The sequence below is a fragment of the Oryza sativa genome, chromosome 10, assembly GCF_034140825.1.
Source record: "Oryza sativa Japonica Group chromosome 10, ASM3414082v1".
Classification (NCBI taxonomy): Eukaryota; Viridiplantae; Streptophyta; class Magnoliopsida; order Poales; family Poaceae; genus Oryza; species Oryza sativa.
In genome coordinates this window covers 20685242-20698005 of record NC_089044.1, presented here as the reverse complement: position 1 = coordinate 20698005, position 12764 = coordinate 20685242, and the positions used below count along the sequence as shown (strand labels likewise).

Here is a 12764-nt window from a genome sequence, read left to right as displayed (position 1 = left end):
AATAAATAATTTCAGATCACAACTCCACTTTAGACCTGACTCCTGAATCTAAATTTAGAAGTATCATCTCCGTTTACACGTGCTCTTTTTGTCACAGATATTAGTAAATGTTTAATCCATGCAAGGCTCCAAATTTTGTAAGAACTGGATGATTAGGCAGCCCTGGAGATCTGATCTGACTGATCACTGAACCTGTTAATGCCTGTGCGCATCATGCACACACCCGTGTATTTTTATTAGTTTTTTGATAAAACACACCCATGTATTTGGAAAAGAGTAGTACAAAGCAATTTTGCCTTGTTGACAAGCGAGGTTTAGTCAAAACGCTTGGCACCAAGGGATGGGTTTATGGATTGATCGCCATCCATCCACCTACTAGATAACTACAATTGGTCAATGCAGCATCCAAATTCATGTTGGCTTTCATATGCCGTCTTTTCCATCCAAATTTGGAAACGATTCAAGGCCTCATTTGAAATTTGAGCTAACAAGATAGATGATGATTCTGTGGTTCAGAACTGCCCTGACATAGAAGTTTAGAACTCTGCCTTTTCTACAGGCTTATATGATGTGCCAAAGTTAGCATGGTAGCCAATTTAGACTAAACCTGACCAGTAGTAGTCACGACCTCACGGGGGTAGGAGGCCTGTAGTGATCGAGCTTGGTTCATTGAACTTGCCCGTCTTTTCACCGTGACAAAGTGCACTGGACCTATAGGTGTACGCACGTTCCCTGTGACTTCCTATGGATTTTGAGAGGTCTCAAAAGGAGAGAGGACAATCGAACCGGTCCGGTCCCATATATTGCACTATTTTTGCTAGCTGCTCCAAAGGAAGGAGTCGGCGTCATGCATAGTACAGTACCAGGTTGTAAAGCAGGGAGAATCTTCAGGCCCACTTGCCATACACATATTTGCTGATCCATCCGTACGATAAGGATCAATTGCGGGTTTCGTACATTGGCGGACTTTTTATCTCCTACTCCATCCGTGCTAAAAATATATGGAGTTTTGGTTAAAGAGATACATTCTAATATTATGAATCTGAATATGTTATCTGTTTAGATTCGTAGTACTAGAATATACCACATTCAAACAAAACTTTTTATATTTTAGAATGAATGGAGTAGTTGCTAGTATGACGTAAGTGGGTCTCACCTTAAGATTCCTTCAGGAATTATACAGTGGACATGCTCTAGTGGCTAAATTGATCCGTCATGTTGCCATTTCAGGGGAAAAAACACTGCTATAGGTACTTAAAAAAATAAAGTTTCTTGAAAAACTATCTTATAAAGCTCTTGTAGATAATTAGAACAAGTTATCCATCTTTTGATTTAATAAGATAAAAATTACAGAAAATTTAGATTTAACATAGCATGCTACATCAGTATTTGTAAGAGTTTTGAGATTCTTTTTAAGGCTGCGTTCGATCGACCGTTTTGAAGGCAGAATTTTAAGGCACATAAAACGAGAAACCTTATTATCACATAATTAATTAAGCATTAATAATTATAAACTTGAAAATATATTTATTTAAATTTTTTAAACAATTTCTGTACATAAACTTTTTTAAAAAACGTGCTATTTAACAGTTTAAAAAATATACTAACAAAAAAGGGAGAAAGTTGAAGTTTGGAGTTGAGAAAAAGAAATGAGCCTAAGAACAGCTTGTTTCTACTCGAAAAATTCTACTCCAGGAGTACCAACTTACTCCTGTATATCCGCTAGGAATTAAAGTAACATTTTAAAAAATATACTAACGAAAAAGCAGAAAGTTGAAGTTTGGAGTTGAGAAAAAGAAATGAGCCTAAGAACAGCTTGTTTCTACTCGAAAAATTCTACTCCAGGAGTACTCCTGTATATCCGCTAGGAATTAAAGTAATTGAATTACGTTATCTTTCCACGTAAATGCTGCTTGTTTACACTGTTCTAATCTTGTCCCTTCTCCCCCCTGGCCGTAAAAATGGGCCCGGTTCATTGCCCCAGGCTGTCAGTGTCAGCCGTCCGTTCCTCCACGAGCCGCGGACCTAACCGTCACACACCACGTCACAGCGACGCGTCTCCCTTCTTTTCTGGCCGCAGAAGATCCAACCCCCGTCTATAAATTGCCCGCGACTCCTGTTCGACAGACACGCCGCACCCGCTCTCCTGTCTCGAACGTACACACACGCATCCCAAATGGCCCACGTCATGGCCGCCTCCGAGCTCGTCACCGCCACCATCAAGCGCCCCTTCCAGAACGACGACGACAACAGCAGCAACGGCAACGGCAACGCCGACGGGAAGCCCAAGGCGCGGCGCCGGGAGGCCGACCCGGCGGCGGCGCTGGCCGCGGCGCGCCACGAGTTCGGCGAGCACGGCGGGGTGAACATGTCCATCGAGGCGTCGGCGACGTTCACGGTGATGGAGCCGGACACCATGCGCCGCCTCTTCTCCGGGGAGCTCGGCCCGGAGCGCGGCGACCTGTACATCTACAGCCGCCACTTCAACCCGACGGTGCTGGCGCTGGGGCGGCAGATGGCGGCGCTGGAGGGCACCGAGGCCGCGTACTGCACGGCGTCCGGGATGTCCGCCATCTCCTCCGTGCTGATGCAGCTCGTCGGCGCGGGGGGGCACGTGGTGGCGTCGCGGTGCCTGTACGGCGGCACGCACGCGCTGCTGTCCCGGTTCCTGCCGCGCGCGTCCGGGGTGCGCGCAACGTTCGTGGACGCTGACGACGAGGCGGCGGTGCGCGCCGCGGTGCGCCCGGGGGAGACGCGGGTGGTGTACGTGGAGACGATGTCGAACCCGACGCTGGCCGTGGCCGACATCCCGATGCTGGCCCGCGTCGCGCACGACGCCGGCGCCAAGCTGGTGGTGGACAACACGTTCACGCCCATGGTCGTCTCGCCGGCCCGCCTCGGCGCCGACGTCGTCGTCCACAGCGTCTCCAAGTTCATCAGCGGCGGCGCCGACATCATCGCAGGTAAGGACGAATACGCCGGACGCCTTAGCCGTTCTCCATTTTTAGCTATATCATCGTGACGTGTTGCATGCACATACACACGCTTGACACGCTCAATTAAAGAGGCTAGCTCTTACGTTAGCGGCAGTGTACGCGAGCATCAGAGCGCGCGTGCACGATCAGCGTCGTCGTCGTGTACGTCTTTGTCGTGTGCCACTCGTGTATCGCACTGTCACCTACCATGTCGTTCCAAGGTAGCTGGGGCTCAAAGCCGCCCAAACACGTGCCAGCCCCAGGCCTTGGGTGAGGCTTGCGCCGTCATGACTCATACTCACGGGGTCTAGTGGATTAAGCTAAATAAACAATTAATTAATTAATTAATTAATTAATAAGGTGATCGCGACTAGGATACGGACAACGTACCCCTATTTGTTACTCTACGTTTAATTTCCCCCGGAATAGATTAGGATTAATAGAGCACACGTGCGGCAATTAAATCTCGCAGAAGTGCTAATGGTACATAAGAAAAAACATGATGAAGTATGTAGTAGCACGAGTCACGAATTCATCATCATACTAGTAGGAAAAAAATTACTATAAGGTTAATCCATCGAAAAAAAGAAACTACTACTCCTACTAGGTTAAATCTTGGATTCTTGGTAGTAAGAATTTTACCACCCGTCTCACGTGCCGACAACGCGCGAGGCGGAACGGACAAGGCAGTGAGTCAGATTGACGTGGTGGTGACCCATCTAGGTCGGAACCTACTGCCCATTTGGCATGGCTTTGCACTGCACCCACCATGTGTTGCATGTCTGCCAAGCCAAAAGCTACCCATCACCATGGACGGCCCTGGATCGCCGGAGCTAAATGACGGATTTGTTTGCTTTTTTCGCATGCGTCGTACGTCTAGCCAAATCAAATGAATCATTGCCGATGTGTGGCGCTCATTTGCGCCACAGTGTCACCCGTGATTCAATAGCGCATATCATTTACCCCCGATTCGTTGCACCCTGCCTGACCCGGCATGAAAATGGTTAGAAACAATAGCATTATTATATTAGCTTTATGAAATCGGTTTTGATACATCAAGAATTCTCCATATTTGTAACTTTATTTCGACTTCGATGAAATGTTGACAGAAATATATTTTTTTTAAGAAAAATTATAAACGTGTTGAGAATTAAACACGAGACTTCGGTGTTAAAAACACACACTATTACTACTACACTATCAAGTGCATATGATGCTTACGTGCTATAGACACGAAGATCTGTCACAGTAACACATTTGCTCGTGCAGCTGAGCTACGCAAAACAAGCTTGGTTCTCCTAGTTTTTTTTTTAAAAAAAAAGCAACGCAACGCAAGAGATTAATAAGCCTGTGTAAAATGATACTCCCTCCGTCCCATGAAAATTACATTTCTAGCTAATTTAGGACAAAACAGTAGGATTGGAAAATGACCACAATGACCTTATTTAATAAACCCATTGCATGCACACATTCCATATATACAAATGATTAAAAGGAAGTTTGAGAGAATTAACCCATATAATTAGCATACTTAAATTACAAGCTGAGAAAACTTAAGGAAACTTATCTAGATGAATCAATTTGCTGGGCCCCACATGGCTAGAAATACAATTTTTGTGGGATAAAATCTTAGAGCTATAAATGCAATTTTTTTGGGACGGAGGAAGTATATCACACACGCAAGATGTAAAATTTACGTGGATGATTTTGTTTCCAGGGGCGATCTGTGGGCCGGCGAGCCTGGTGAACGCGATGATGGACCTGCAGGAGGGGGCCCTGATGCTGCTGGGCCCGACGATGAACGCCAAGGTGGCCTTCGAGCTCTCGGAGCGCCTCCCGCACCTCCCGCTCCGGATGCAGGAGCACTCGCGGCGCGCCGCCGAGTACGCGTCCCGGATGCGCCGCCTCGGCCTCCGCGTCGCCTACCCGGGCCTCCCCGACCACCCGCACCACGCCCGCCTCCTCGCCATCGCCAACCCGGGCTACGGCGCCGGCGGCATGCTCTGCGTCGACATGGGCACCGAGGACCGCGCCAACCGCCTCATGCACCACCTCCAGAACACCACCCGCTTCGGCCTCATGGCCGTCAGCCTCGGCTACTACGAGACCCTCATGTCGTGCTCCGGCAGCAGCACCAGCAGCGAGATGCCGCCCGAGGACCGCGCTCGCGCCGGCATCTCCCCCGGCCTCGTCCGCATGTCCGTCGGGTACAACGGCACGCTCGAGCAGCGGTGGGCGCAGTTCGAGCGCGCGCTCTCGCTCATGCAGCAGCAGCAGCAGCAGCATCCCGACCGCGACGCCGCCGCCAAGTACTGCAAGGTGTGACGTCACGAGCCCCGCCATTGATGGTGCGCATTAGCGACGATCCGATTTGTTGTATCTGCCCCGTGTTGCTGGTTTGTATATATAGTTTATTATGTAATTACTAGTGCTACCTATAAGTAAGGTTTAAGCTGTTAAACTGAGTACTATCTGATCGCTCTGGTTCAGATAGTTGAATGGCACAGCTAAGCTGCTTGTTCTCTGGGAAACTGAGTGTATTGGAATAAGCTGGTGAAATGTTATATGGACAATGTTTCTGCAGCAACCTTCTTTCTCAGTAAGATTATGGCACTTCGTGCGTGTCACAGTCTATATATATTCTTCAGACTGAAACACTTGGCTGGAATATGTATTTACAGTGATGAATTCTCAATTAGGAGAAATGCACACTTCTAATTCTCTCTCACTGAATTACTGATGGTTGGAGCGATCCTTATATATATGTGTGCTCATGCAGTTTGGAATATGTTCTGGACCATTCTCTTCGGAGACTCCATTGCTGCAGCTTCGAGCTCTGAAACTTCAGCAGGGCTAAGCCTCCAGCCCAGTGCTCCCAAGTTATCCTCGACGTGCCTGACTGTTTTGACACCTGGAATAGGAATTGTGCCCTTGCAGATGCACCAATTTATGGCCACCTGAGTTCAGATCACAGTGTCACCGTCAGTTTTCTTCATGTGTTGCATCTCTGAAGCATTCAGGTATTGCAACGAGCTAAATAAACTTATCACTCATACGATGAAATGTTCCGATAATTTGAAGCCAGATTGGCAAGATCTATGCATGAATCACTTGTTATGCAGGTCATTTTGCTCTTGGAAAGCAATACTTACTTGAGACATGGTCTTCCCCTTCCTTTCTGCAATTCTTTTCAGACAAGTCAGCAGAGATTCCAACCCAGGAAGAATTTGCCGGAACAACACAGACCTGCAGACCAGAGAACAAATGAACTGAATTTCCGTCATCAATTGTCATAAAATTCAGAGAGAAATATTTGTCTGCTTCCTTTGGTCATTAGTCGTTACCTTGGTCCACTTGGAAGGTTAGAAGTAGTATACTTTCCTGTCAGCATTCCTAATCCAAGTGGACTATAAGCAATCAGACGAATGCCCAAAGAATCACACACAGTTTTCAGCTCCATCTGCTCATCCCCCATGCTCAGTAGTGAGAACTGAACCTGCATTCCATGACAATTTCAGTTACAGCTATACTGAATGAGTACAACTGTACAAGATGTATGGGCATTCTGAAGGTACCTGAGCTGAGCTCAATGGAACACCTCTAGATGATAGATGGCTGTGGATCTTCAGAAGCTGCTTGGGCCCATAATTGCTGACGCCGACAGCACGAACCAAACCCTACAAGAAATCCATTTTGCAGTCAAATTTCTAAGAAATCAAGAACGTAAAGGAGGACAATATCTTCATCCAAAGAATCTGTCCGTGTACCTAACTGAGATATGATTTGCCTAACTGAGATATATATGGTTTGTAGAGCTGAATATACAGTTGGGATTCAGAACATTGAACAATGACAATACAATCGGAAGTTTGGTGACCTTTTCATACATCTCAACTAGACCATCCCAAAGAGCACGCTCCTGCAGAGGTGCATAGTTAGCAGTAGACCAATGCAGCTGTCCTATCCCGAGCCGATCAAGCTGCAATCTTTCCAAAGAAGACCTGAAAATTGGCACTGATGTAAGTCACCTAAACGCTAGAGGCCTATAGGTATCAGTTATATGTTCAATATTCAGTTAGCTCTATGTTTTTCAGCACATTCGTGGTTGGTGGATGGAGTAAAAATTTCACGGAACAAGCTGAAATATGGTTCATGTACATTAAGCAAACAAATTGGAAGAATACTTGCAGGCGCTGACAAATTGGCCTGATGTTAGCCGCCAAGGATATGCTGCAAACTTGGTTGCAATGATCACATCATCAGGGGACTTCATCGGCCCTGTCATACAAAAAGGGAAAATGAAGTCATTTCAACTAGACAAACTCCCCCCAAAGAAACACTATCCCATAATTTAAGAAATTATTCTGAATTACTAGCTAGGCTAACCTTCATACTCGCGGATAAATTTACCGAGGAGCCTTTCGCTCTGACCATTCAACCTTCCAGTTCCATAAGAGTCAGCAGTGTCAAAAAGGTTTATGCCATTCTTCAGAGCCAAATTGAAACACTCCTGAAGTTCAGTATCCATGCTTTCTTGATATCCCCAAAGTAGCTGGTTCCCCCAAGCCCATGTTCCAAATCCCATAGGCGAAACAGAAAGGGGACCGACTTTCACCTATATTTATCAACAAAAATATAACCTTCAAAGGATTTCACTGATCAATTATGAATGAAAACTTCATGTACTAGTGATAACATCTAATTCTTCAGAAACTGTAACATGTTATGGTTCATACTTCAGACTGAAACATGAGCACAACAAGATGCACATTTGACAATTTGGCTTAGCATGCCGATCCTACTTGAAACTTTCAGAAAGTCTGAATTTCAATGTGTCAGTTGTTCGACAGAATTTGGTTAGGGGCGAATACAAAGCTTGTTGGGCCAATATCCTGCTCTTGATTTTTCCTCTTGTCAGATAGCATCAACTAATTCTAGTCTACGAACACAATGTCAGTAGCTTTCCAGTCATCTTGAGTAAAATAAGCACAGCCCATGCATGGCAACAACAGCAAACTTGTGCCATGCATCTAGCTCGTTATTTCCAACAGAAATCACACAGCGTGGAACTTTTGGGTTTCCGTGCTCGACTTCGATAAAGAGGAACGAAAGCATCAGTGATAAACATTAACAAATAATTTTCGTTTGATCCATAGCTGGTTACCAAAAAGGAGCAGACTGTCAGTGCTACTAATCTAATCACATTCCTGGTTCTTTGCTAGAGATAGCTCCATGGTAGGGGAGAGAGAGCATGGTCATCGGATCCTTCTTGTGGTTTGTGCTCAAGGAGGCACGAAATCTACGGTCAGTAAAAGTTGTGCACATTCAGACAGAACATGAGGCTTGTACTGGTGCCTCATTTACTTTGCGTTCTTGTTTAATGGCAAAGTTGTAGTACATTTAGCTCATGTCATGTCACAAAATCAGTAAACCTACTGCAGGGCCTCCCGAGCAAAAGCTACTGTGGCTCTGTTCCAGCCTTGAATGTAGTAGCAGTACTGTCTTGAAGAAGAAAAAAAAAAAACTGCAGCTTGAGTTCTACTGTACATGGCTACAAGCTCACCAAAACAGTTTGCCTCCTTAATTAAGAAGACAACACGGTAGAGTTAAGCTTTCACAGCACACGAACTGGCCGTGCAAATCTCCAAGAAGTGCAGCAGAATTTGAACTAGACTAATTTAACTAGTGTAATCATGCAGGTATCAAGAGGGGTTTGTTGCGAATGGGACCTTCTGCCACGGCCAGAAGAGGGGCGGCGCGATGCGCAGCGCGGCGGCAGGCGGCGACGGTCGCCGGAGGAGGCCGCCGCCGGCGGTGCGCGGCTGCGGCGCGAAGGGCATCGCCGGCGCCGCCCTGGTGGTCACCGGCAGAGCCATCGATCGGTGGCCGGAGCCGAGGTCGACGAGGCGCGGAATTTGGGCGGCGCGTTCTCGTCCGTTAAATCTCTTGATAAAAATCCCCTCGTGGCGTTGCGTACTTGCGAGGTGATTCAACGTTTTTGCCGTGCAAAGGTAGGCCCTGTTGGAACCTGGGCTAAAATTGTTCCGGAAGTGCTACTGGGCGATAGCTCGCTCAGAGACCTGTTTCCTTTTCTGGCACTGCATTAATTTTCTATTTTAATAAATTTATGCACCTAAAATTTATACACCTCAAGTTTACACATATAAAGTTTAGAGACCAAAAGTTTATATATCCGATTCAAATTTGAATTCAAATATTTTTTTATATATAGTATTTCTATACATATAAAGTTTATAGACCTAAAGTTTATATATCCGATTCAAATTTAAATTTGAATTCAAATTTTTTTCATATATAGTATTTCTATACATCTAAAGTTTATATACCCGATTCAAATTTGAATTTGAATTATATCCGATTCAAATTTAAATTTGAAATATTTTCTATATATAGTATTTTTATACATCTAAAGTTTATACACCTAAAGTTTATAGACCCAAAATTTATAGGTCAAAAGTTTACATACCCGATTCAAATTTGAATTTGAATTCAAATTTTTTATACATAATTTTTTCTAACTTTTTGTTTTTTTAAAAAAAATTTGTGGTGTCCTGTAATAGAAAAAGAAGGGGAGGAGGAAGGGGAGAAGGGAGCGCCGGGGGGGGGGGGGGGGGGGGCCTCCCAAATTGTTCAGCGAATTAAGGCCCATCCTGCCAGATTGAGTGAGGTTTATTAATTAATCTACTAATAATAATTATTTTTCTTTTTTTTTTTCAAAACACAATAAAATACTAACACCTACGGATTCTTTTAGCGATTAAAAATAAAGAGAAAGCTATAATTCCTCTCAACCTGGGACAGTGGCGGAGCCACCGCTTGGCTAGCCCAGGCAGCTGCTCGGACTCACCGGCAAAACTTCATCAAATTTTAATATTAACTAGTAAACATGTCCGTGCATTGTAACGGGTGAAAAAACCTAATGATAATATATGTTTTCTATGCATAACCATATCGATGATAATTAGAAAATTGGAACATTATATCGATGATAATTAGAAAATTGGAACATTTTAAATGTAATGGACCAACCTCGATGATGGCAATCTTACCGATGTTTGTACCTAAAATAATTGGATTATTCATACAACATGCATATAATCTAAAATATTCTTTTAATCTCATTCTTGCAACCAATAAAATCCTACACTGCTTCGAATGGTCAAGTCTACACAAAATAAAGTCATTGTGCACTCTTGTCTAAATAACAATTAAAATATGTTTATTTTCTAATATTATTTCTATATAATATGTTATCAAGAATAGTAGCTATACTTTACAAAAATAGCCTGATAATTGCTTATAGAGATGTGCAGGGTCTCCAATACAGGAGAATAGATGATGAAATAAAAGCCGTGTAGGAGATGGAAAAAAATCGATATATCCTATCCGACCAAGCGTCCATCAATTTAGTGTTTTTTCTGATAGTTTTTCCTCGTATGCTTTTTTTTACAAACGATGGAAATATTTTTTTTCTCTTAGGACTACGAAAACCTTTTTTTTCTAGCGCATTTTCTTTTGCGCTTTTTCCTGACATTTTTTCCTCACTCGTTCTTTTTAAACCGTTTTTATTTTCTCGCACATTTTTTGTTTTTAATATACGATGGAAACTTCTCTTTTTAAATAGTTAGATTAGATTAGATTAGAGATAGAGAAGAGATATACACACACTACTAAAACAACGAATAGAAATTAGACTTTTTTTGCCGCGCTTTTTTCTGCCCTTTTTTTCTCGTGCGTTTTTCTACGAACGCTTTTTCGCCACTTTCTTATAGAGTCGGACCTTTCTTTTTGGATTTTTTTTGTTTTCGCTTTATAGGAATCGGATTTTTTTTCCATTGTGGGAATCGGATCTACGTTTCTTTTTCTTTTTTTTGCCAGAAAACGGATTTTTTTTTGTTTTTTCCCGTTTTAGGTGGGAATCGTATTTTTTTAATCTACGTTTCTTTTTTGTTTTTTCGCCAGGTATCGGATTTTTTTTTGTATTTTCCCGTTTTAGGTGGGAATCGGATCTTTTTTTTTTGCCAGGGAATCGGATTTTTTAGGTTGTTTTTTCGCTGTTTTTTTTTAATTTTGACGAACGACGGAAACGTGTTAAATTTTTTAAGTAAATAGAGAAGAGATATGGTTTAGTTAAGATGAAATTTACTATGTGAGTTCATTTGGATATACATATATTTTTAGAAAATCATGAGCTATAGTTAGGAGTCTGATTGTCTCAAGTTAGCATACGAGTTTTTTTAAACAGATTTCTTATATGATTCCTTCTATATTACCAAAAGTGAACGATCTTAAAAACCGCCTCAAATACGGATATGTATTTCGAAAAGCAATCGAATTTAAAAACTGACTCATACACAGATAACGTACCAAAATACCGGCAAAAACATCTTATTATTTTTATAATAATAGAGATAGAGATGAGTAAATTCATGGTAAAATTTTTATAGTAAGGCAGTGTTTAGTTCCCTGCAAACTTCCAAAAATTCCGTCACATTAAATGTTTGGACACATGCATGGAACATTAAATATGGACGAAAAAACAATTGCACAGTTTACATGTAAATTGCGAGATAAATATTTTGAGCCTAATTACGCTATGATTTAATAATGTGATGTTACAGTAAACATTTGCTAATGATGGATTAATTAGGCTTAATAAATTTATATCACAGTTTATAGGTGAAATCTGTAATTTGTTTTATTATTAGCATATGTTTAATACTTCAAATGTGCGTCCGTATACTTTTAAAAAAAATTGACACACATCTAAACACGGCCCTAGATACTAGTATGGCTAGGCCCAAAAATCTTTCCGTCACTGCCTGGAATCCACGCACAGGATAGCATACAGGCGCCTCCAACTTAGCATAACGAAGTCAAAACGAGGGGTGGGTTGTCAAGGTTGGGTGAAAACTTAGGCTGTGTTTAGATCTAAACTTTGGATCCAAAGTTTTAACTTTTTCCATCACATCAACCTGTCATACACACAAATTTTCAGTCACATAGTACCAATTTCAACCCAAACTTCCAACTTTAAAAGAAACTAAACACAGCCTTAATAGAGAGATGGTTGTGTGGGGGAAATAGCTGCAACTAGTTGTACTGATCAGGCCAAGCCCAATACTATAGACGTGCTTATATTTACTATAAACAAAATTTAAACACTATTGAGTACTGTAGTTGGTGAATCTTGCAGCAAACAATATATGAACCGTACGGGGGGTGTGAGAGTGACTGTGACTGTGTGTGAACAGGACGAGGAATCGGGCTGAATGGCCTCCCCATTACTGACCGGTTGGTGCCACCGGTGGCGACGTACTGCCCACTTTTACTACCCCCATTTCCACCGGCGCAGAGGACCGTCGTCATCTCGCCTCCACACCACATTGATCTCCGTGCAGGCGGCCGCAGCGTCCCTCCGTCCGTCCCCGTGTACATGTGGCCGGTGACGACGAGTCATCCCAATTTATGGGCGCGCAGGTGGTGGCATTTGCATAGTCTCCGTCTATAATAAGGTGTGTTTAGTTCACGTTAAAATTAGAAGTTTTATTGAACTTGAAACAATGTGACGGAAAAGTTGAAAGTTTATGTGTGTAGGAAAGTTTTGATGTGATGAAAAAGTTGGAAGTTTGAAGAAAAATTTTAGAACTAAACTCGGCCATAGTTGTCAGTTTGATTTTTTTTCTTATAATGTTTGACCATTCATTTTATTTAAAAAATTAGTGCAAATATAAAAAATATAATTCGTACTTAAAGTAATTTTGATAA

General features: G+C 42.8%; 2 protein-coding genes across 2 annotated transcripts; one reads left to right on the top strand and one right to left on the bottom strand.

Annotated features, from left to right (window-relative positions):
- Window positions 1-2129: 2129 nt before the first annotated feature.
- Window positions 2130-5562, top strand: LOC4349123 (methionine gamma-lyase). The gene is made up of 2 exons (XM_015758953.3): window positions 2130-2963; window positions 4693-5562. The coding sequence occupies exons 1-2, from the start codon at window positions 2177-2179 to the stop codon at window positions 5298-5300; spliced, it is 1395 nt and encodes a 464-aa protein (XP_015614439.1). The 5' UTR covers window positions 2130-2176; the 3' UTR covers window positions 5301-5562.
- LOC4349122 (pyridoxal reductase, chloroplastic) lies at window positions 4829-8982 on the bottom strand. Its single transcript, XM_015758954.3, has 8 exons — window positions 8705-8982; window positions 7362-7590; window positions 7160-7253; window positions 6853-6976; window positions 6551-6652; window positions 6320-6471; window positions 6128-6221; window positions 4829-5932 (listed from the first exon to the last, which is right to left on the bottom strand). Exons 1-8 carry the CDS (start codon window positions 8849-8851, stop codon window positions 5747-5749), a joined length of 1128 nt encoding a protein of 375 aa, XP_015614440.1. The 5' UTR covers window positions 8852-8982; the 3' UTR covers window positions 4829-5746.
- Between the last annotated feature and the right edge of the window lie 3782 nt (window positions 8983-12764).